Source organism: Onychostoma macrolepis, chromosome 01, assembly GCF_012432095.1.
Source record: "Onychostoma macrolepis isolate SWU-2019 chromosome 01, ASM1243209v1, whole genome shotgun sequence".
NCBI lineage: Eukaryota > Metazoa > Chordata > Actinopteri > Cypriniformes > Cyprinidae > Onychostoma > Onychostoma macrolepis.
The window spans coordinates 6,160,316-6,184,554 of record NC_081155.1 but is presented as its reverse complement, the minus strand read 5'-3'; the positions used below and the strand labels follow the sequence as shown (position 1 = coordinate 6,184,554).

Here is a 24,239-nt window from a genome sequence, read left to right as displayed (position 1 = left end):
TATGATGTTATAATATTTTCAAACTCATTTGTATATGCTTCTGTGGAACCAAGAAAATAATTACTTGTAGCGCATTTGAAAATGTTCGAATAAGTAATAGAAATTCGGTAATAAAATGAACAATATGAACTTCAAAACATGCTTATGAAGTATTTGAATGTTACAGATGCTTCCTCTGAATGTCTTCAGATTCTAATTATATGAGATCTTCAAAGTATATTTTTCCAACAGTGGCCTTGTGTCACTTCACTGTTGCATATGATTTTTTGTAGTCTCTTACTCTAAATATTGTCGTAAATACAGTTTTTCCAGAATCAAATCACTGAGGGTGATTCTTAAATTAGATATACTGTATAGAGAATCCGTTGCTATGGTGCAAAGAGTGCTCTGTTTATAATCACTAGCTGTCACTCATCTTTCATTGCGATCTCACAATATGTTATAATCAATGAACACAATGAAACAGAAATACATAGCTGTATGTAAGTTTTTGTCTCTACTAAAGCATAAAAATACCATAATATGTTTGCAGATATTTAAGAAACATGCTAATTTAACATACTTTTTTATCTGAAAAACAATGCTACAGTTATTCTCATATGAAAATGTGCGTTCCGGGCCGGAATGTCAGTCTCTGTTTTGGTTTGTGAAACCCTCCCTCTGCCAGTTTACCCAATTGTATTTCGGCACCCTGAGTTGCCAGTTGGCGGAAAACACAGTGTATTTAATTTCATTCATCGTCATGTGCGCTCGTTCCTGTTGGTGTCCTTAATCTGGCAACGTGCATGTGTGTGTAACTTTTGACTACTTGATGGAACACACTTATAATGTTGTAAAAATGCAAGTGTTGACAGAGCTTTATTTTGATTTTCAATATGTCACATTTTAAAATGAACATAGAAATCTCTGTTCAGCAGTTTCTATGTATCAGATGACACAATTTAGTAATTGTGGTGCTTGTAATTAAGTTAAAAAAAAAAAAAAAACAGTTGGAAATATTGTACAAAATACACATCTTTGCACCAATATCAAGGAGGGAAACATTTCTCAGGGAGGTCTATATAATAGCGGTTTCATTTATTGATTATAATAAGACTATTGACATTAGAATCAATTGAGCCAATCGTTAAGATCATTTTATATTGTAATATTTCAGTCAACCTATGCAAGCACCTGGGAGAGGAAATAAGGACACAGACTGTGTATGTTCTGACACTCTCAGCTTACTTTGAGTCTCAAGCAAGCATACATACCACAGTAAAAAAAATTATATTTTGTGGCCTCACACCTCTTTGCTGTCTTACACATCATCTCAGAATATGTTAAAGGAGGTTTAAGGGTGTCACTTAAGCATGCAAAACATTGTGTGTTTAAAAAGACAGATGAAAGACCCAAAAAGGATAAAACTTCAAAACCAAATAAAATGATTCACTGTTCTGAACACTGCACGCTGAGGACATCTGCTGGTAAAATGCAAACAATATACTCGAAAGCACATAACAGCAGGCTAATATCAGAAATGATATTTAAAAAAATAAATAAATAAATAAACACACACACACATATACATATATATACATATTTGAAAAAGAAGAAGAAAAAAAAACAAAAAAACGGTAATGATAGTTGAGGACAATGGCAGAGTACAACGTTATCAGTTAACCATAACCCTAATTACCTAAATTTGACCAAGGTGTTCTTCACACAAAGCTGTCATGTAATTTCAGAAGACTTGATCACTCACCAATCATATGTGCTGCTTTTTGACATGTGGCACTTTGATGACATTTCAATTAAAAATCACAGATACAGTTTCATTTTACAACGAAAGTAAAAGCGTTGGAACATGGTCACCAGCAGTGGGTGAAAAGACCACAAAAAAGTATGGTATCATCACTGGGACAAACCAGATTAATACCAACTAACCAGTAAACAGTATTGTAAGTTATCAGTATTGTTACTAGAGTAATGTATGTGTCCTTCTAACAGTGTTTCATTGTGTTGCTATTTATGCTGTTATACTGAGGTATCAAATGGTATCAGATCTTTATTTTCTGCCTTGAAAACATAAGGAATAAGGCTGAAAGTTTGAAAAACATCTAAATTAAGCAAACAAACTATATGGTACAGAGTGTAAAGGAAAAACATTTACACACTCACATTGGATTACATACGACTGTATCAATTCATGTTGCTTTTCAGGACTCCGCACACAAGCGATACATAAATGCTACCTGGTCTCATGGCATAAACGCAACTTGGGGGCACTTTTTAGCGAGACACAAAATGCGTACCAGTAAGTACATATCACTGCAGTTTCCAAAAGAAATGAACACTAGAGGCAGTAAAACTCTGACACCTTTTATTCCTTTTCATACAAATTTACAGAGTTTCGATTAATAAAACGGAATTTTCGCACAGTTACTTGAAGAATATCATGTTATTCAAAACAATATTAATATGCTGGGAGATTTGAAAACTGATGCTTTTGAACGTTAGCGTCGCACATATATGGGTTTTCACGGCCGGTAGGTTTGTTCGGTAGCTCATGGAGTACGGAGACGTACTTGAGAGCTGAGGAGCTCTGGTTCAAATCAGTGGACACTCAGTGGACATTTCTCTTTGAAACTGCGGCAAAACATGCAGTAAGGCATGTAAAAACGGTCTCGCTAATAAGTGCCCCCAGGTACGTTTATGCCATGAGACCAGGTTGCATAAATGCTATAAAATGTTTTGCCATGTTTCCAAAACACTATAGCCTCTCCCTGTTAAGCTGAAAGAAAGAAAAGAAAATAAAAGAAAAGAGTGAATTAATAAGATACACTTCAATTCCCTGGTAATGACTTATTTAATCGGCAAAACTTACCCTTACATTCTCATACACAGGTTCATTCATCTCAAAACAACAAACTTTACATCTGTCATCTTGACATCTGGAACGATTCATCTTTGACATGGAATAAAAGCATAGAGATTAAATTTAAAAATAAATAAATACATAAATAAATAAATAAATGTCTATAAACAACTCACTATATGACTGTATTCAAGTTGTCAATTCTTGATTTACCAGTTAATTTACCTGATCATTACACTATTGATAAACAAACTAATTTTCTCACCTGAGATCCCTGTGTGTCATTTCTCTGTTTCATCCTGCTCCTGCTTGAAGACATTGAGTATGATCATATTTTTAGCTGAAAATCTGTTTAGTTTGTCTAAACTGTGCAATAACATTTGACACTTCTGATCATGTGTCAGTCATTATTCTGACAACAAATTGTCCTTCATACTCAGTATTTGTGAAGAAGACAATGCATTGTCTGCGATCGAATACTACACTTGTCTTACCAAATCAGCAACATCGTGATGATAACTGCAGCTCCACAAACCACTCCAATGGATATGTACAATATCACCAGACGTCCTACAATAAAGACAAGAAAAGTAAAGTAAGTAAAGAACCTGATCAGATTCATTTGCTTCACTTTAGAAAGAGTAAATGAGCTGCTCTACCTTTAACAGTGACAGTAACAGAGTCTGATCTCTGAGATCCATGTTGATTGTGAGCCTCACAGTAGAAGCGTCCACTCTGTAGTGCACTGAAACTCTGTCCAGATCCAACAGCTGCGCTTTGATTCTCCTTAAACCAGATGATTTCTGCAGGTGGGTTTGAATCACTGCTGCAGAGCAGAGTCACTGAATCTCCCTCCCAGAACTGGCCAGACAGACTGAAAGACACAGAGACATTCCTGGGAGGATCTAACAAAGAGAAACATAGACATATTTAACATTAACAATACATTTGACATCACATTTGACTTTTACATGAATACAGAAACTGTAAATTTGTACATGGGCACCTATCACGGGGTGCTCTGAGACAACGTGGAAGATCCAAGTGCAGTTTTAATGAGTTATCTACACAAAGATCCAATACCAGGGCAAAGCAGGAAGCACAAGCGCAAGGTAGTCCTGAATGCAACACCAGCAAAAAAAACTCAGGAGACAAAGACAAATACACAGTACAATGTTTCAGTAATCAGAAGCTCAGTATATATAGGCGAGCTAACTAGGTAAATTACAAACAGATGAAAGCAATGAAACATGATAGTCTGTACAAAGGGTGATGGGAATAGAAGTCCAAAACAAACAGACAATGACCAGGAAAGAGTGCCCCATGATGGCTGTCATGGGTACAACAGCTGATGGCTGTGACAGATCGCCTGATCATGATTCACTCACACTGACTCTTTCAATAAATCTCAAATGTGTTTAGCTGTGTTCAGATCTGGAATTCATGTGATCATTTTTTCTAGACCAGAGTCAGTGAATAATTTATTTTTGGACAAAATAAAATACATACATCTCACACTGAGCTGCACATCAGGTGATTTGAGATAGTGATTGTGTTCCTGTGCATCACAGCTATATCTGCCTGCATCCTCTCTTCTGACTGACTGCAGCAGGAGTTGATTGTTTCTGTCTCTTCTCTCAGTTAATGGCTGTGAGTTTCTGTACCAGATGAATGTTGCTCCGTCAGTCAGAGCACAGCTGCTTTTACATGTCAGACGGACTGAATCTCCCTCTGTCACTCTCTCAGGAGACTCCACCTGAAGATCTGAACACAACACACACATTATATCTAGTGCTGCTGTCATACACTGATTATTATTCAACATAATGCACAGAAGAAGAGTGAAACCTCATCAAAGTCACCTGTGACAGTAAGAGTCACTCCTGGATAACCAGTCCATTTACCATTAGGTTTATTAGTTGTGAATCTGAAATAGTACGTGTGTGAATCCTTCTGTGTCACATGACTCAGTCTGATGGTGCAGTATCTCAGTTTATCTCCCAGATACTGAAGTCTTTGACTGTATTCAGGGTCATCAGACAGATCTGGGGGCTCTATACCCTTTATTACAGGTCCTTTGGTCCAGAACACTTTCATGATTTTATATCCAGTAGGGTATGTATAAGTGCAGTTCATTATCACTGATGAGTTCTTTAGTGCACAGATGTGTGAATGACTGTAACTCACACCCCAACCAGCACCAGAAACCCCTGAAACACAGAATTCATAGGAAACAAGGATTTTGGAAAAATGCAATATGCAAAATCTCTTCCGTGTTTCTTAGATGTTGCAGAGACTCACTGTGAATCATGAGCAGAAAGATCAGAGGAAGAGGAGGAGCCATTCTGACTGACATCACCATATACAGTAAACACCTAAAATAACAGTGCAGTACAGTGGTTTATTTTTACATGTTTTCAACTAGAGTTCAAAACAAACATGTAAACATAACAGTTAGCTGGTGTTTATTGAGGTTTAGCCAGAGTCGTTGTGACTGGTTTCTGTGTGGTTAAACCATTAACTTCCTCTTTCTAGCCACTGCAAATCGAGCTCACTCGAACTACTTTCATGTGTGCTTAACGTGTCTTAACATAAGTCACTTTGGATTTACTGTGTTCATGTGAAACCCAGCAAATTTTACAATCTACACAGTAAATTCCAAGCGGTGTTGATTTAACACCGGGAAATTGTGTACAATATACTGGAATTTTAACTTGGAGGGCAAAAATAATTTTAATCTAATACACTTTTTAAGGTGCTTGTAATCAACATAGAAAACAATTTGGACTTTTGATTGATGATATGTCGATAAAAAATTTAAAAAAAAGTAAATGGTGCTCTTACCTGTTTCAGCCAACACTCATGAGCAGTGACAGCACTACAGAAGATGATACCAGCACTGGAGTTTTTATGTGGTCAACACCTTATATTTGAGGAGGAGGGTATGACTTTTAACATAGTGCAGATATAGCAGAGGCAGAATCTAACAAGTCAACATCACAGAAGAACTGCAGAAACTTTGTCAGTCTGTAGATGCTCATGTTGTTTTTAAATGTATTTAATCTCTTGCTGAGGAAAATACGAAAATAATCGATTATGCAATCCATAAACCTTGAATAGTTAAAAGCAAATTGGTAATACATCTATCAAGAAGAATGTATCAGCAATTAATAGAGTAAAATAATTTTGAAGTTACATCCGTATGTCTAAAGATTTCCATCGTTTGAGATCTTCTAACCCAGTGGAAGTCTAAGGCTCTCTTGGAAGAACGAACTCGGAAGGACGCAAGAACACAGAACGCATCCTTGTGAGAATTGAGATGTACTGTGTTCTTGCTTAACTGACCACATAGTCTCAGCATAAGCAGTGGGCAATGAACAATAAATATAACATTACAAATAAATGTCATAACTTATTAAAACATTTCATACTATTATAGATATTATTTTCATATAATTGTATATTGTTTTATTTTACAGCGTTATATGTTTAACTATGACTATGTTAAGATTAATTTTAATATGCCAATAAAAATACTGCAGACTTTCTCCGGGTCTTACCACTTTATTAAGCAAAACTAAATGGTAAATGTTTACTTTCAAGAGCCGTAAAGTACTTGCGAGAGCGAGTTTAAAGCTCACAGGCTTCTGTACACCAGCTGCCCGCAGCATCTTCTGGGATTTCTAGCGACTCGATTCTCTCAAGTCTGCACTCGATGCATTCTCGATATCAAGAACACATCCGGGAACTTTCATGCGTCCTCTGTTCTTGCTTTCTTGAGAATTGGAACTGAACTTCGACGGTTCATGATGACATAGAACGAGAACACAAGGACGCAAGATCGCTGAAGAACGCATATTGAGAAACAGCCACTGTCTCCCTTATCTAACACACCTGATTCAACTCATCAGCTCGTTAGTAGAGACTGCGATGCTGCGTCCCAATGTGCCTACTTATACTACACCCTTAAAGTATGTACTCTTATTAAAATCTGGAAAACGGTGGAACGTCGGATAGGAGGAACCTTCAAATTTTGTAACAGTACACCTTTATGGCACAATTTAAATTTTGTATGCGGAAATCGTCCATTTGTCCAACCCTCTTGGTCCTCTTTGGGTGTAAACACATGCGGTGATATATATGATAACCAGGGCTTTTCTATGTTCATTTCAGACATTAAGAACCAAATTTTGTCTACCAGCATCCGCATATTTTGTCTTTCTTCAATTACGTTCTGCTCTCAAAGCGTATGGAGTTCCTTGGGCATCCCCCATCTCCTCTCATCCTATGCAAGATTGGATTGCACCATCTGTTGGTCGGCCGTCTGTTTCTTTAATATATAATAAGATTATTGATTGCATTACAAAACCTCTTTCTATTAAAACTATTTGGAATAGGGAATTATCTGACCTTAATTTGTCTGTCGACTGGGAGAGAGTGTGGTCTAATCTCAGTTTAACATCTAAAAATCTGGCTCATCGTCTTATTCACTTCAAAGTCATTCATAGAGCATACATAACTCCTTACAAAAGATTTAAAATGAAACTACAACCGAATCTCAACTGCCATATATGTAATGCTACATCGTCAGGTACTTTTCTGCATATGTTTTGGGAATGTCCTGTCGTCATCAGTCTATGGACACATGTAAACCTGGTTCTATCATCCTTACTGCAAATGGATTGGTCTGTTAATCCAAGTTTGTGTCTTCTTAATGATGATTCTGGTCTCTGTATAAGTTCAATGCAAAAGAGAATGTTGTTTGCTGGTTTTACAGCTGCGAAGAAGACAATAATACAAAACTGGTTTACACCGCACATGTGTGGAAAAACATATTGGATCCGTAGCCTCCTGCAAATAGTGACTTGTGAATATACAACAGCACGAATCAATGGGGCCAAGCCTTCTACCATTGATGCTTGGCAGTGCTTTCTCTTTGATATACGTGACTGTATAAAGGAGTGACTTTTGTGTTTTTCTTGTCCTTCCCTCTCTCCCTCCCTTTGACTGGACTTTGAGATATTGAGTATGTGTCTGTTGTTGTTTTTTTTTTTTTATTATTTATTTATTTTTTTTAATTAATTAATTAATTTATTTTTGGATGTTATGTATGAAAAATAAAAAATGTTGATAACAAAAAAAAAAAAGTATGTACTCTTTTGGTGAAGAAAAAGTACACACTTTTAGTGTGTAGTAGAAGAGCAGGCAAGCTTTGGGACATACTATCACGTCACACAACTGCGTCTTTAAAGGACTCTAAAGTTTCCTCTGTAGCGAGTGAGTTGAGAAAACAAGATGTGTCCAAACTCATAGCAGTATCTCTCTAGTGTTGTTGACTTGTCTGTTTCTCATGAGGGTCACATGTTGACAGACAATGCTGTCTGTTACCATTTCCATCCATATCAAATGACATTTGTTTGGCTGACCCTGGAAATACCAGCTCTTTAAGTTAATGTGCAAGAGGAACATTTGGATGTTAGATAGTAGATCAATGGATGAGGATAGTAGATGAGGAAAATCTTTCTCTCTTCTGTTGAACACAAAATAAAATATTATGAAGAACATTGATAACCAAAAGCCATTGATTTCCATAATATTTTTATTTACAAGTCTATGGCTGTGTTCGGAATGGCACACTAGCTTATTGCTCTGTACAGTGCATACTGCCTACATTTTGTTTTAAACTATTTTAAGAATAGCGTGTAAAACAGTATACAATAAGCAACAAATAATGTTTCAAGAGTATGCTACAGTGTTGTTACACAGCAAAATCCCCAGTGTTAAATTAACACTGCCAAGTGTCTATATGTATCCACACTACAGAGTGTTAAAAGTAACACTGAAGTGGTGTTAAAGTTAATGAGATAATTAAGAGATTCATTGAGTGATGATTGACCATTATTGAAGACACCTGATGTTAACAAGCAGAATCACCAAAGAAGAAAACCACAATTTTTAAGTAACCATTATAGTGGTCAGTGTTTACTTTAGTTGGGCTCTTGACCCTTGACTTTTTAATATAACATATTGTTTGGCTGCTATAACTGAATTATAACAGCTACAGAAGCAAAGAGCAAAAATCATCAGGTGGTGATGATTGTGTTTTGACATAATCATCATGTTGTGATCTGAATAACTGAGTTAAGTTTTATTTGTTGGTTACATTAACACTGTGAACAACATAAGATCTGGTATTATCATTTTAATCAGACTGCTATTTTAAAAACTTAAAAAAAAACAAAAAAACTTTCATTTAGACACACAGACATCAAGAATCAGTGTGAGAATCACAACAATGGTGACCATCAAAAAAGCATGTTGTATTCATGTCAATATGAATATGAACTTTTAACATACTATCTTTGTATTTAAAAATATATATTTAGCTACCACTTGTAGTACACTTGAACCCATCTTTCATACACTAGTACACTCAAGTGTACTACAAGTGGTAGCTAAATACATTTGTTAAATACAAAGTATGTTAAAAGTGCATTTTAGTTCATATTCATGGTGTCTCAAAATAGCACAGTTGAGTACACTTAGATGATCTTAAGTTGACCTTAAGAAGTACTAAAAGGATAATTTTTAGTATATTAAGTACAAAATTAATGCGCAAAAATAGAGCACTTTAAGTACATTATGGAAGTGTACTTGTTTTTCACCTGGCTCTCCATCTGTGGCTTCATCTCTGTTGGTCGTCCCCAGGGTGTCGTCTGCCATCAAGTCATCTTCACCCTGGCTCCTCCCACCCTCGACTCCATCCTGGGGCTTCATCCTGGCTGGCCTCTGGATTGAGGTCTCTGTAGTGCAAAAGTGGGCATTTCTGATTTTTTTGGGTGTTTTCAAACTGCCGAGTGTTTCTAAACCATGCAATCAAAATGATCCCCCTTACCTAACCCCACCCCTAAACCTACCGTCACTATGACATCAGCCAATCAGGTAACATGGTCTAAAAACGCCCTGATCTGGTAACTCTCATTACTTTGCTGCAGAGACCTACACTTGTCTGGATTACCAACCGGCTTCTCCTGTTCCTGTCTCCTCACTGGCTCCTTCCACCATCCACTCCCCCATGGACTGTATCTTCTGCCCTCGACTCTTTATCTTTTGCTCTGTGCCCTTCTCCTGAGACCCCATCCTCCCTCCTCAGTTGGAGGTCACGCCTTCACGGGAGGGGGTGAACTGTAACATTTTTAGCCTGTTCCGTGTTCTCATTGGTTTTAGTTCTGCTCCCTGTGACCTAGTTTTCCTGAGTTATCTTATAATATCAGTATATCCACCTGTGTATTGTTAATTAACTCAACAGTTCTTTTGTTTGTTTTGTTTACTTAAACCCTTAGAGCTTGTTTACAGCATGTGGTGGCATCATTTTTAACCAATAAAACATCAGCATCTGATCCTCTGTGATTCTCAATAACAGCAGGTGTTCATCAATAATGCACAATCATCATTTAATTAGTCACTTAATTAGCTCATTAACTTTAACTCTTTGAGGACTTGGGATTTAACTCTAGACTTGTTTGTAACTTGAAAGGAATGACTTGGTTCCTCCTCTGGTGAAATCAGCTGCTGAGTTCATGGGTGGAACAAAAATATGGCAGGACTTTTACTTTCTGACCCCTGGACTATCCACCTCTGCCTGTTATATATCTGCTTGTTTTACACTCTTTGGCCACCAGGTGGTATTGTGAGCAAATGAAGGCTCCAGAAATTAACCCTTTGTGAACCAAGCTTAATGCTTCATGGAACTTCATTTCACCATCACTACTTTTTAGTAGCTTGTTTTGTGATATTCAGAGTTGATCTGAATGTGCTGTGAAAGTAAACCAGTCAGAATCAGAAAGAGCTTTATTGCCAAGTGTGCTTACACACACAAGGGATTTATCTTGGTGACAGACGTTTCCAGTGCACAGACAGGATGGCAAGTGACAAGACACAGATAACAAAATAAACAAGTGATTAAAAATAAATATGTGAAAGACAATACATAATAGACAAAAAATCAATAGACAATAGGGCTATCAAATTGCCTGAAAAACTAAATTTGAATTTTGTACTAAAATATTATCAAATTTCGAATTATATTCTAATTTAAAAGGCATAATTTCTGTTAGTGGGAAAAAAAAGCTTTTGGCTTCTCTCCTGAGGCCACAAGAGGGCACATCGAGCAAAATATTAACATACTAATGCATTTCTTCAAAGCAATAAAAAACAAGATTATCTTTGAAAAAAAGTGCATAATGTTTAAAATAATGTTTATAAACCATATATAATTAATTACGTTGCTTAAAAAATTAGAAACACCAAGCATCATGTTATGATATAGTTATATAGGTAAGATGTATAGTTTAATACCGAAAACCAATCACAAAGAGTAGCCTACTTTTTTCCATTTAAAAACATGAGATGCAGTGGGATGCAGAACAAACTGCCATAAAGTCTCGAGACATGTTTTTTAAAAGTTGAACTTACATTAATTTTACATGGCTTTCTAAACTTGCCGCTCTCTTGTGCAAGACGCGAGTGCAACGGTGATAGATGTCCCTCTAGAAAATGTGATAATATGCGTTCTGTGTGAACGGCTTGGTTTCAGTTTTGACGTAAACAACACACAGTAAAACCTCCAGTGTTAAATCAACACTCCCAGTGTATATATAATCCACACTCAGAGTGTTAAAAAAGTAACACTGAAGCAGTGTTAAAGTTAATGGGATAATTAGTTTAGTAATTGAGTGATGATTGAGCATTAATGAAGAACACCTGCTGTTAACAAACTGAACCATTGAAAAAAAGAGAAAGAAGAACAGAAAAAAAGAGACGAGACGAGCAGAAAAACAAGAACTACAACTGACTTCAGCCACAGCCTGTGAAAAATCAACACAAGAAAGAAGACATTAAATCTCTCACGATCTCAGCAGAGGATGATTAAACAACTCCACAAACAGTATCACCTGCTTCACACGTTACTAACCAGACTGACTTTAGATGTTGATGTTTTAGTTTTGTTTGAATTACCATTATCGAGGTCAGTGTTTGCTTTAGTTGGGCTCTTGACCCTTGACTTAAAACATTACAGTTCCTTTGGCTGCCATAACAGCGTGTTTGTTTAGAAATGTTAGTTATGGCATTAGTGTGTTGATGGTTTGACTTCTACAAAAAAATCACCAGCATTTAGTGATGTACATAACTGGTTTCATGCAGAGCATTGTCACTGAGTGATTAAGATTTATTTTGTTCACATAAAATATAAAGCTTGATCCATCAGTTTTAAGATTAATCTGAAAAACTTTTAAAAGTAAATAGGCATTAAAAGTTAAAACTGCATTATCATACAGACATCAAGACTCAGCGTATGAATCTCAACAATGGTGACAATCAACATATTCAGATAAACAGATCCTCTGTGAACATTACAAAACAAGCTACTAAAAGTCACAACAAAATAGCAAAACAAAAGGAAATGGTAAGAATAAAAGAAAATACTAAGACAACTGCATAATTTATTCATGTCGCATTGCATGCTGGGAGCCATGGATTAGTTTTGATTGGTGCTCCCAGAATGCACTGCAAAATGGAGCTTTATGTTGATATTCATATGCTGATTCTTGAAGTCTGTTTAATGAAGAAAAGTACACTTTCAGTGCAGAATAAGTTTCAAAAGTCTTTCAGATTAAATTTTCAGGTCTTTATGTATATAATCTCAATAACAAAATTAACTAATAAATCTACCACTGACTATACTCCAAATTAATTCAGTTTCTCAAGCCACTATACGCTGATTACATCTTTATTAACATATAAACATAACCGACTCTAATCACATTTTCTCTTGTTTTTTGTTTTTCTTTTCACCATAACTAACATGTCTAAACTAACATGCAGTTATAGCAAGAGCCCAACTAAAGCAAACACTGACCTCGATAATGGTAATTCAAACAAAACTAAAACATCAACATCTAAAGTCAGTCTGGTGTGAAGCTGGTGATGATGTTTGTGGAGTTGTTTAATAATCCTCTGCTGAGATTTTGAGAGATTTAATGTCTTCTTTCTTGTGTTGATTTTATCTAAGGCTGTGACTGAAGTCAGTTGTAGTTCTTGTATTTCTGCTCGTCTTGTCTCTTTTTTTTCTCTTTCTTTCAGTGATTGTGATTCATCAGGTGTTCTTCATTAATGCTCAATCATCACTCAATTACTAAACTAATTATCTCATTAACTTTAACACTGCTTCAGTGTTACTTTTTTAACACTCTGAGTGTGGATTATATATACACTGGGAGTGTTGATTTAACACTGGAGGTTTTACTATGCATCTTCTCCGCATTGATGTTCTCTTTTTCCGCTATATTTGGAACGAGCAGCGCCGCATCCAGTGGGTTCAACTGGATAGGCTAAAAAAAAAGCATTAAAATGCAAGACACCTACATCCTCATAGCATCTTGCATGCTACATATAAGGCTACCTGACACGCATTTAAAATTTTAATGCAGTGGTTTTGCATTCGAATATGGATTTTTATTTTAATTTCAACGAATATTCGAAATTCTTTTTTTTTTTTTTTTTGACAGCCTAATAGACAATATATTATATGTACAAATGTGCTATATACAAATTATGCAAGGGAGTTTGGATAGATGTAAGATATGTTAAATCAATAACATATGTATAATAAATATACAGGTGCATCTCAATAAACTAGAATGTCGTGGAAAAGTTAATTTATTTCAGTAATTCAACTCAAATTGTGAATCTCGTGTATTAAATAAATTCAATGCACACAGACTGAAGTATAAGACTTTGGTTCTTTTAATCGTGGTGATTTTGGCTCACATTTAACAACAACCCACCAATTCACTATCTCATCAAATCAGAATATGGTGACATACCAATCAGCTAATCAACTCAAAACACCTGCAAAGATTTTCTGAACCTTCAAAATGGTCTCTCGGTTTGGTTCATTAGGCTACACAATCATGGGGAAGACTGCTGATCTGACAGTTGTCCAGAAGACAATCATTGACACCCTTCACAAGGATGGTAAGCCACAAACATTCATTGCCAAAGAAGCTGGCTGTTCACAGAGTGCTGTATCCAAGCATGTTAACAGAAAGTTGAGTGGAAGGAAAAAGTGTGGAAGAAAAAGATGCACAACCAACCGAGAGAACCGCAGCCTTATGAGGATTGTCAAGGAAAATCGATTCAAGAATTTGGGTGAACTTCACAAGGAATAGACTGAGGCTGGGGTCAAGGCATCAAGAGCCACCACACACAGACGTGTCAAGGAATTTGGCTACAGTTATCCTCTCCTGAACCACAGACAACGTCAGAGGCGTCTTACCTGAGCTAAGGAGAAGAATAACTGGACTGTTGCCCAGTGGTCCAAAGTCCTCTTTTCAGATGAGAGCAAGTTTTGTATTTAATTTGGAAAACAAGGTCCTAGAGTCTGGAGGAAGGGTGAAGAAGCTCATAGCCCAAGTTGCTTGAAGTCCAGTGTTAAGTTTCCACAGTCTGTGATGATTTGGGGTGCAATGTCATCTGCTGGTGTTGGTCCACTGTGTTTTTTGAAAACCAAAGTCACTGCACCCGTTTACCAAGACATTTTTGGAGCACTTCATGCTTCCTTCTGCTGACCAGCTTTTTAAAGATGCTGATTTCATTTTCCAGCAGGATTTGGCACCTGCCCACACTGCCAAAAGCACCAAAAGTTGGTTAAATGACCGTGGTGTTGGTGTGCTTGACTGGCCAGCAAACTCACCAGACCTGAACCCCATAGAGAATCTATGGGGTATTGTTAAGAGAAAAATGAGAAACAAGAGACCAAAAAATGCAGATGAGCTGAAGGCCACTGTCAAAACATACAATAAGCAACAAATGTTTCAGAGTAGTATGCTTAAGTGTTATCTCATGACAAACACTGAATATTAATTCAGCACAACTGTCAAGGTTGTTACCTTACAAACAAATGTGCTAACCATTATTTTTTACAAAAAGTATGAATTCTATTTACACTAACATAGCAATGTTTTCTTTAGCAACTAGTAGTAGTGTAAATAGCAGTTAGGTGGCAGATATTTATACTTCAATACTGTAGTACATTATAAAACAGTATGCAATAACATATTGAGTGTAAATGTCATATATATACATTTTATTAGATGAATGCCACTTTATTGGGACAAAAGCCTACCTACAGCTAAGCATACATAACACTGTATTATTAATGAGGCATTTTATTTCCACTTTTCAAATATTTACTTATTTTTTATTGAAAATAAATGCCTTTCTGATCTGGTATGTGATGGGAAAAGGAGAAGCACGAGTTTGACAAAAGCCGGAAACGAACATGGTCGATTACGTTAAAAGCACACATCGTTTACTCACTGCGCCACTGATACTACAGAAAAAAATATGTGTCTTTTGCAGTGCTGTTTATCGCAGCCAGGCATTGGTGGGCGGAGTTAATCTAAATAGCCTCTACCAACAAATTGGTCTGTATGTCCTTAGAATAAATACACCGTTTCTTTTTAGAGCTGCTTGACAGGGGAATTAAATTCTGTTTAATTGAGTCCCGGGTGCACTTTTTAGCGAGAGTGTTATTACGTACCTTACTGCACGTTTTGCCGCAGTTTCATTGAGAAATGTCCACTGAGCGGCGCTAAAACACGGGTTCAATACGTAAACCCTGGCACGTTTTTATTACGTTGATAGGTACATATTGCCAGGGCTCTCAAGTCTCAAGCAACATGGATGCGCGCGCACATGGAGTGTAAATTGGAAGAGAAAGATCTGATGAATGCAGGTAACCCCTTCATTTATTTTTTCGATTTTAAGATTCCTCTACGAAATCACTTGCCTGTGAAAAGATAGTGAGAGCTGATGTTGGGGAATATAGCCAAATTCGCGCTTAAGTATTATTGATACAGTCAAAAAAAAAACAACTCCAACTGCTTTGCAACCAGAAGCTTTAACTTAGCTTTGGCTTCCTGAAAGGAAAGTACTAGAGATGTTATAACAGTTGGTGAATCTGATAAAAGACAGACAAATTCATCCAAATAAAATAAATTGTTTTACATATTTAAAAAAGGATCATAAATACAAAGAAATTTGGCCCCAAACATGCCAACTGAACAGCAGTGCTCAGTGTACATACTGTACACACAGTAGGATTACAGAACTTGTCCTGAACATGTATGTCAAGCTCTCTCTGTCTGTCTGTCTGTCTGTCTGTGTGTGTGTGTGTGTGTGTGAGAAAGAGAGAGAGAGAACACATTTCAGCTTATGATTTTATTTTTTTCTGTTGTGTTTGTTGCACATCTTGATGACAGGGTTAGGGGGCTCCCATATAAAGCACTGAGGCTTCCCCAAATTCAGATGCGGTGTGTTTTCCATGGTGGGTTTGAACAAAACCAAAACTAGAAGCAGTTTGGCTCTGGATGGAACGCTATTATCATGACAGTGCTTTATGTGGGAGTCCTCTACCCCTGTCATCAGGCATCAAAATGTGCAATAAACATTTACAACAGAAAAAAATAAACATAAGCTGAAATGTGTTCTCTCTCTCTCTCTCTCTCTCTCACACACACACACACACACACACACACAGTTTGACATACATGCTAAGGGTAAGTACTGTAATGTATGTGTGTACAGTATGTACATTGAGTACTGCTGTTCAGTTGGCTCGTTTGAGGCAAAATTTATTTTTATTTTTGATACATTTCTATTTTTAAATACATAAATCTTTTTATTTTATTAGAATGAATTTGTCTTTCATCAGATTTACCAAATGTTATAACTTCTATTTGTGCTGGTCAATTATGAACAATAGGTAAAATTGAACTGCTAGCAAAAATTGGGTGCTGCAAATATTTGAGTTGCTCCTCCCCTTTGACTTGCCCCTCCCCTTTGAGTGACTCCTCCCTTTTGTGTGGCCCCTCCCCTAATCTCACTCCAAACTTTCGCTATAACTTGAGAGCCCTGTATTGCTGTGTTTTTATTATGTTGCTTCAGGTACGTATTGCGGCGGTTCAGAATTCAAATATCCGGGGACTGTCACTAAAAATTAATGCTCTATCGTGTTGGAAATATGCCCTAACGTTACACCAAACCAAACCCAACCCTAAACCTACCCAACAGTGTTGACAAATGCAAAATTGATATAAAAACGCATTTGTTGATGCAACCATGCTATTTGAACTTCCTTGTACGCAGATTTGAGCTGCTTTGTCAGACCATAGTTACACAGGATTTGAACCAGAGCTCCTTAGCTCTCAAGTACGTCTCCGTACTCCGTGAGCTATCGAACACACTGCAAAAATCAACATGCAAAAATTAGAAATTAAAACACAAAATAAGAAGAAAAAAAAAACTCAAATCAAGCAAAATTATCTGACAATGGGGTGAGAACAATTTACTTGGTAAGATGTCTTGAAACAAGACAAAAAAATCTTGTGAAAATGAAGGTTCTTACCATCTTAAAACAAGAAAAAATCTTAGTAAATTTAGATAGTTTAACTAGATTCAAGCAGTACATATGTCTTAAAAACCATGCAAAAATAGTAAAATCTAGCATTTTTATCTTTTTATTTTTGGTTGGTCTTAACATACTCTTGGTAAGGACGTATTGATATGAGAATATATATAAACATTCTAAGAGTGACAAGCTTATTCTAAGAGAAAAAAAAAAAAAAAAGAGACAAAAGCAATAAATCAGGTACAACAAATATGCTCTTAACACCACTTTATTAACTCCAAATGCAAGAGTAACACAAATGACTGTCCAAAACTGCAATCCAGTGCATCACATTACAGCAATTAGGTGGCCTATAGAAACAAAGTCTAGTTGATGTATACATCACTGAGACAGTACTACATATAAAAAGAAAAGAAGAAAAAAAAAAGAAAGAAAGGAAAGCAGCATTTTTGTTCTGGTTTAGAATTACAGCAACTGCTGTCCATAAGAACCTGATTAAAACAAGAGCTGTGAACCATTACTCATCAAGAACTAAGTCTGATTTAGAACTTTAACACTACTCCCCAATGAACCTCTTCCACTCTGAAATGGCTTTCTTGTAGGACGAAGTTGCATCACGGCCATGGATTGCATCTGAAATCACTTCTGTCTGAAGCACAGACAGGAGAGTTGCAACACACTTTGGGTACACAAGATGAAATGCATAATAGTATGCCAAAAGGTAGAGCACACCTTCATGGAGGTCTTCTTTTGGAAAAGTTGTAACAGGTGTAGTACCAATGTCCAGCATGCAGTTGTTCTCAGACAAAATCAGAACGGGACAGGAGAGTGGTCTCCCCTTGAGCAAGGAATCTGGGTTTTCTGTTGGCTAGAAACACAAAAATGAATGAACATTGCATAACTACTCCTCCATTTCTGTTGGTCTTGTAGAAGAATAAAGTTAATGCATGTCTTACCTCAAGGATGTGCAGCATTGCTTCACTTGCTTATCCCATCTTTTTTGGTGGGGCTACAGGTGAGGGGAACATCTCTGGAAAAGCCTTCATCATGGCTATGGAGTGTTTTACTATTAAGGAGAACAAAGAGTCATATGATTTACTGAAATGAATGAGTTGAGCATGCATTAAGAATTTCACTTTGCACCTCATCTTGATTAATTTGTATACAATTCTGCATTAAAAAATAATGATATTTTAATAAAAAGTTATAGAAAGTACTGGACTTGTTTTTAGTTGAATGGACATTCCTTTGAAGACCTCTCAGTATGCTTTTTTAAATAACTGGTTTGAAAGGAATGAACAAAGCAATGTCAAAACTGCACAACCAACACAAAGCAGACCACGATTAAGGCCATTAACTCTTATAGTAGTTTCAAATCTATGTATTAAACTTAGTGCTGGGCAGTATACCGGTTCATACCGAATACCGGTGTTTATTTTTCTTATGATATGATTTTTTAAAATACCGCAATACCGGTGTTATTTAAATAACGTTCGGAACGCGACACACTGTTTGAGAGGGGTCTCTCTTCACTATTGCATTGTGGCGAGGACACAGCAGTTCTGAAGCTGTAGAACTAGGAGAACGTGATGACACAGAACTCATCCACAATATCCACCGCCCGCTGCCATCAGCTCCCGAGTCTCACACTCACAAGCGCGACTTTAGCACTATATTTAGCAACTTTCAGACCCTTTTAGCAGCTTTTTTCCATAGAATATACTAACTGACAAACCTAGCGAATGTTTTGGATAAACCTTAGCTATGGTTCAGTTGGAAGATGTCGCCAGTGCTGCCCCGCGAGCGCGAGATCTGACTCCCAGCGCAGCGTCGCGTCTCTCTGCGTCTGTTCTGTGCAGCGAGTGGCAGAGAAGCACCGCATTCATTTGGCTGTACCGCGACTGTTTGGAATTATAAATATGAGCATAGTTCGTCTGTTAATATTATGCACTTTTTTTTTTTGTTTACTCAGACGCAGGCAGTGCGCTGCATGAAACAAAAAAGTAATATAGCCAAAACCACCGCACAGCCACTCTTTAGTGTAACGTTAGATAAATGTTGATTTTATCAGACGATGTCGCGATTATAAATGAGAGTGACTCCTGGTTAACATGTATTAACTAGTCGTGTTTAGTCACTATTTAGTGTGGAATTTTTCTACAATATTCACTCATCATGACAGTAAAATCCCTTACGAAAATTAACCATGGTTTTACTATAGTAAAACTGTAGTTAACCATGACTGTAGTACCCGTGGTTTTTTGGTGCATACTATGGTTTTAAAAAACCATGGTTCTGATACCATGGTTTTACTACAGTTATATTGTAGTAATACTATAGTAAAACTGTAATAAACTATGACTGTAGTACCCGTGGTTTTTTGGTGCATACTATGGTTTTAAAAAACCATGGTTCTGATACCATGGTTTTACTACAGTTATATTGTAGTAATATATAGTACAACTGTAGTAAACCATGACTGTAGTAACCATGATTTTTTGGTGCGAACCATGGTTTTAAAAACCATGGTTCAAGTACCACAAATTAACTATGGTTGTAATACCATAGTTTAACCATGGTTTTACTAAAGTACCTCAAATTACATTTAAGCCTAGTTATTCAACAAACATCTACAAAATAAAAACAGAATGACAAGTTACTATTCTATGATACAGGCTTTATTATAGCAGTTACATCATCTGAAACAAAATATTGTCACATGTCAAAATGATTCAGAACTATGAACTATAACTTTATTTAAAAAATAGTGATAAAGCACTGCAGTGGTAGAGATGGTTTTCTGCTAATTTACAAAATAAAAATAGCAAATTGTTTCACTGTAATAATGCATTATCTCTATAGAAATTTATTACATGTTGTACAAATAAACATGACTTCGTGTTCACACACAACATTATACCGCCGACCTCTTTAACAATCTTTTGTAGGGCTGCATGCAACTAACAATTTTTTTGGATAACCAATTTATTTGTACATTTTTTTTTAATTAATACTAGTAATTGGATGACAAATAAATAAATAAATAAAATATATACATAATTTTTTAATTAAAATAATTTTAATCCATTATTTTAAAGAATGTCATTTCACATCCTGCCTATGAAAACAAATATAATGAATGTTTCTATGTAGGCTCTGCTGTTCATTATAAGCATTAAAGTGTTAAAATACAAACATTACATTCTAAACCTAAAAACAACAGATTGCTTGTAATTTTGAAACAGAATTGAAAACAATTTAAACAAAAAAACACAATGTTAACTTGTAAGAGGTACGAGGAACAAACACAATCATTCGTCTGAACAGAGCAATTATATTATATTATATTAATGGACAGTTCCAACAATAGTGCCTTTACTGTTACTGCTCTCATAAATATGATTACTTGTGTTACATGTAGGGTTTTAAACCTACACTTAATTTCTAACAAAAAAAATATTTGAGCAAAATGTGTATTTTAGTCAGAATTATGAGCGGTCTGTTTGTTTTGATGCACTATTCAAATTCGTTGATGATTATTTTAATTATCGATTAGTTGTTGCAGCCAGGCCTAGTTTTATACAACCTGTAAACACAAGCCCAACACAAGCAGATGTGTGCAGTCCATAGCATTAACAACCTTGATTACAATATCAATGAAGGTAAAAAAGGTTCTTTCAGTGGAACAGTTTTACACATACAACAAAATACATTCACAAGAAATTAGAAGTATTTTAAAGAATGTTTAAAATGATATCAACTCATGAGAAGATTTCAGTCATTTCAAGCCTAAAGCAAGCTGATTTATTCTACATCGAGTCACCTCATGGGGGCCGATGAAGGCCAGATGAATCCTCCACACTTTTACTTGGTGAAGGAAATGCCCCTCTTTTCAAAAACTTTTCATGCTGCATACATGGCAGTAGTGGTCAATATGAAGTCTTTCATATAGTCCAGTAGGTTACAGTCCACCTTTGGTTTGGTTGTCTTGCTTTTTCCCCCTGTATGGTCTCAGGACCTAAAAATGAGAAGAATATATACACAATATTAATAAACAACTTGCTGGAATATTCAGTTGTTATTGGTCAGTTGCACACTCTCATCTACACTCTTAAAAAAAGGTGACAGAAAGAACCAAAAAGGGGGTTTCGCAGTGATGTCACAGAGGAACCTTTTTTGGCAGGTTAATGTCAGTACCTCATCATCCACTACTATGCCCTTTTTCATCCCGTGGAAACTGCCACTGGTGGTTCAAAGAGTTCCTGCTTTCACAGTCCTTCTGATGAATGGTTGAGGCTGGGTAAATAGGATCCTGTAAAAAAAACAAAAAAACAACCTTTCATTAGTTTCTTAATTTTGCCAACCCTCAGACAACACATTACCAAGTTAAGTCTGTCATAACTTAAATATATTGGGTTTCTTCTGTGTGTATGTGTATATGTATGTATATATATGTGCATGTGTGCGTATGTGTATGCATATATATAGTAAAAACTTAACTTCCTGTAAAGCTGCTTTGCAACGATTGTATCGTAAAAAGCGCTATACAAATAAACTTGAATTGAATTGAATTCATTTTAATAGGTTTAGCACAGGTATAATGATGCAAAATGACAAACAACGATAATGGAAAGGTATTTTTAAGCTGAACAGCAGTCGGAATAGAAACAAAATCAAAGCAAGTCAAAGTATTTTGGAAGTTCAAGCATCCATCTATTCACTCTCCAAACCAAATCCTCTCTAGGGTCTTGGGGGCTGAAGCCTATCCCAGCATCTTGGACCACAAATCCATCCAATTAATGGTATTTAAGCAATTTAGTAACAATTATACAGTAACTGTCAACATTTTGGAAACATTACAGTGTTTTTGGGAAAAAAAATAGTAATATTGCAAAATATAATTACACGTTAAAAAGAACTGTTGTCTATTTTAATATATTGTAAATTGTAATTTATTCCTGTAATCAAAGCTGAATTTTCAGCATCATTACTCCAGTCTTCAGGGTCACATGATCCTTCAGAAATCATTCTAATATGCTGATTTGCTGCTCAAGAACATTTCTTATTAAAACAGTTGAAAACAGTTTTTGCTTCTTAACATTTATGTGGAAACGGTGATACCTTTTTCAGGATTCTTTGATGAATAGAAAGTACAATTAACAACATTTATTAAATGTATTAAACAATTTAGTAAATAGAAATCTTTTCCAACATTATAAATGTCTTCACTGTTACTTCTGATAAATGTAATACACCCTTGATTAATAAAAGTATTAATTTCTTTATTTTCTTACCACAAATGTTTGAATGGTATTGTTTCCATAATAATGTTAAGCAGCAAAAACTGTTTTCAACAAAGGTAGTAATCAGAAATGTTTCTTGAGCAGCAAATCAGCATCTTGGAATGATTTCTGAAGGATCATGTGACACTGAAGACTGGAGTAAAGATGCTGACAATTCAGCTTTGATCACAGCAAACAAATTACATTTTAAAACATATTCACATAAAAAAGTGGTATTTTAAATGATAATATTTTACAATATTTCTGTTCTTACTGTATTTTTAATCAAATAAATACAGTAGTGGTGAGCAGAAGACTTACTTAAAAAACACATTCAAAAAACATTTTAAAAAATCATTGAACAATAAACTTTTGAACAGTAGTGTCCTGTATGTTTGAGGTTTTACTTACTAGTCACATGGTACATAGCGACTTAGAGATGTTGTCCGACAGGAGACTCTGCGCTCCTCTGCTGCACGGCCATCAGCATATAATCTAGAAACATAATATGCAATTTATCACAGAGCCAACGATATTTAGCTTTATTTAAAGGAAGCAAGCTAGAGCAGAAGTGAAACGCAGAAAAGAAAACGGTACATGCACACACACACACACACACACACATACACAAACAATTTCTTAAAATAAAATTATTAACATTCATGTATTTAGGTTTGTGTCACTACCTGTGTTACGACCTCTAGGGGTTAGACTTAACAGACGTAACAGAAATAGAAAAACACCAGAGAGCTGCCGAGAAAACGAGTTTTATTTTATTTTTTTATAAGGGAATATCTTCAGGGGCAGACAAAGCCAAAACAATAAACAAAACGAACTTATTTTTGATAACTAAATAACCTCAAAGAAAAATAAAGAAAACAAACTACAAACCAACTTCCCTACCTCCCTCAACCATAAACAAAGTGAAAAATAGGCTATACACAAAATAAAAAGGCGTCTAGCCCCCTACATCCCTTAATTCGGCAAACGCGTAATAAAGTACAAAGTTCCAGGGCGTACACAAAGCAGAATCAGAATCCAAGTCATAGTCAAACAGGCAATGTTCAGATAAACGGGAAATGTAATATTTGATCTCAGAATAACTAACACTCAACAGATTTACTATAAGTCTACTCAAAATATCTCTCTCTGGCACAACAATCCACAGAACAATAGGTAATCAGAATTCAACAGATTTACTATAGGTCTACTCAAAATATCTCTCTCTGGCACAACGGTACGAAGTCAGCGAGGCTCGAAGGCCCTAGACATGTGTTTGAGGTGGTCCTTATCTCTGGGGAAGGTGCATAGTGGGACCAATCACCATCTCCAGCTGGTTAACAGAGACCACGCCCACCTAGAACACAAACATGTCTACACACCTGAGCAGAGAGCTCAAATACTAAAACAATTCAGATACATAGTATATCTCAAGATCATAACACCCCCACACATAAAATAAAACATACAATGTTTTATTGGTTGACACGAGACAGAGAGTCGGCAATTACATTTTCAATACCTTTCTTGTGACATATTTTCAAGTTGAAACCTTGACAGATCAGAGACCATCGCATTAAACGATGGTTGGCATTAGACATTTGTTGAAGAAAAGTAAGAGGGTTAT

At 36.0% G+C, this 24,239-nt stretch overlaps 1 protein-coding gene and 1 long non-coding RNA gene across 2 annotated transcripts; both read right to left on the bottom strand.

The window, feature by feature from the left end:
• Positions 1–625: 625 nt before the first annotated feature.
• Positions 626–9,997, bottom strand: LOC131536709 (carcinoembryonic antigen-related cell adhesion molecule 6-like). The gene is made up of 9 exons (XM_058769771.1): positions 9,880–9,997; positions 9,523–9,660; positions 4,720–5,067; positions 4,367–4,621; positions 3,517–3,762; positions 3,352–3,427; positions 3,123–3,165; positions 2,867–2,947; positions 626–2,773 (listed from the first exon to the last, which is right to left on the bottom strand). The coding sequence occupies exons 1-9, from the start codon at positions 9,995–9,997 to the stop codon at positions 2,753–2,755; spliced, it is 1,326 nt and encodes a 441-aa protein (XP_058625754.1). The 3' UTR covers positions 626–2,752.
• A 10,562-nt stretch (positions 9,998–20,559) lies between these two features.
• Positions 20,560–23,109, bottom strand: LOC131542227 (uncharacterized). Its single transcript, XR_009271684.1, has 3 exons — positions 23,024–23,109; positions 21,528–21,642; positions 20,560–21,348 (listed from the first exon to the last, which is right to left on the bottom strand). It is a non-coding gene; the product is annotated as an uncharacterized LOC131542227 (long non-coding RNA).
• Between the last annotated feature and the right edge of the window lie 1,130 nt (positions 23,110–24,239).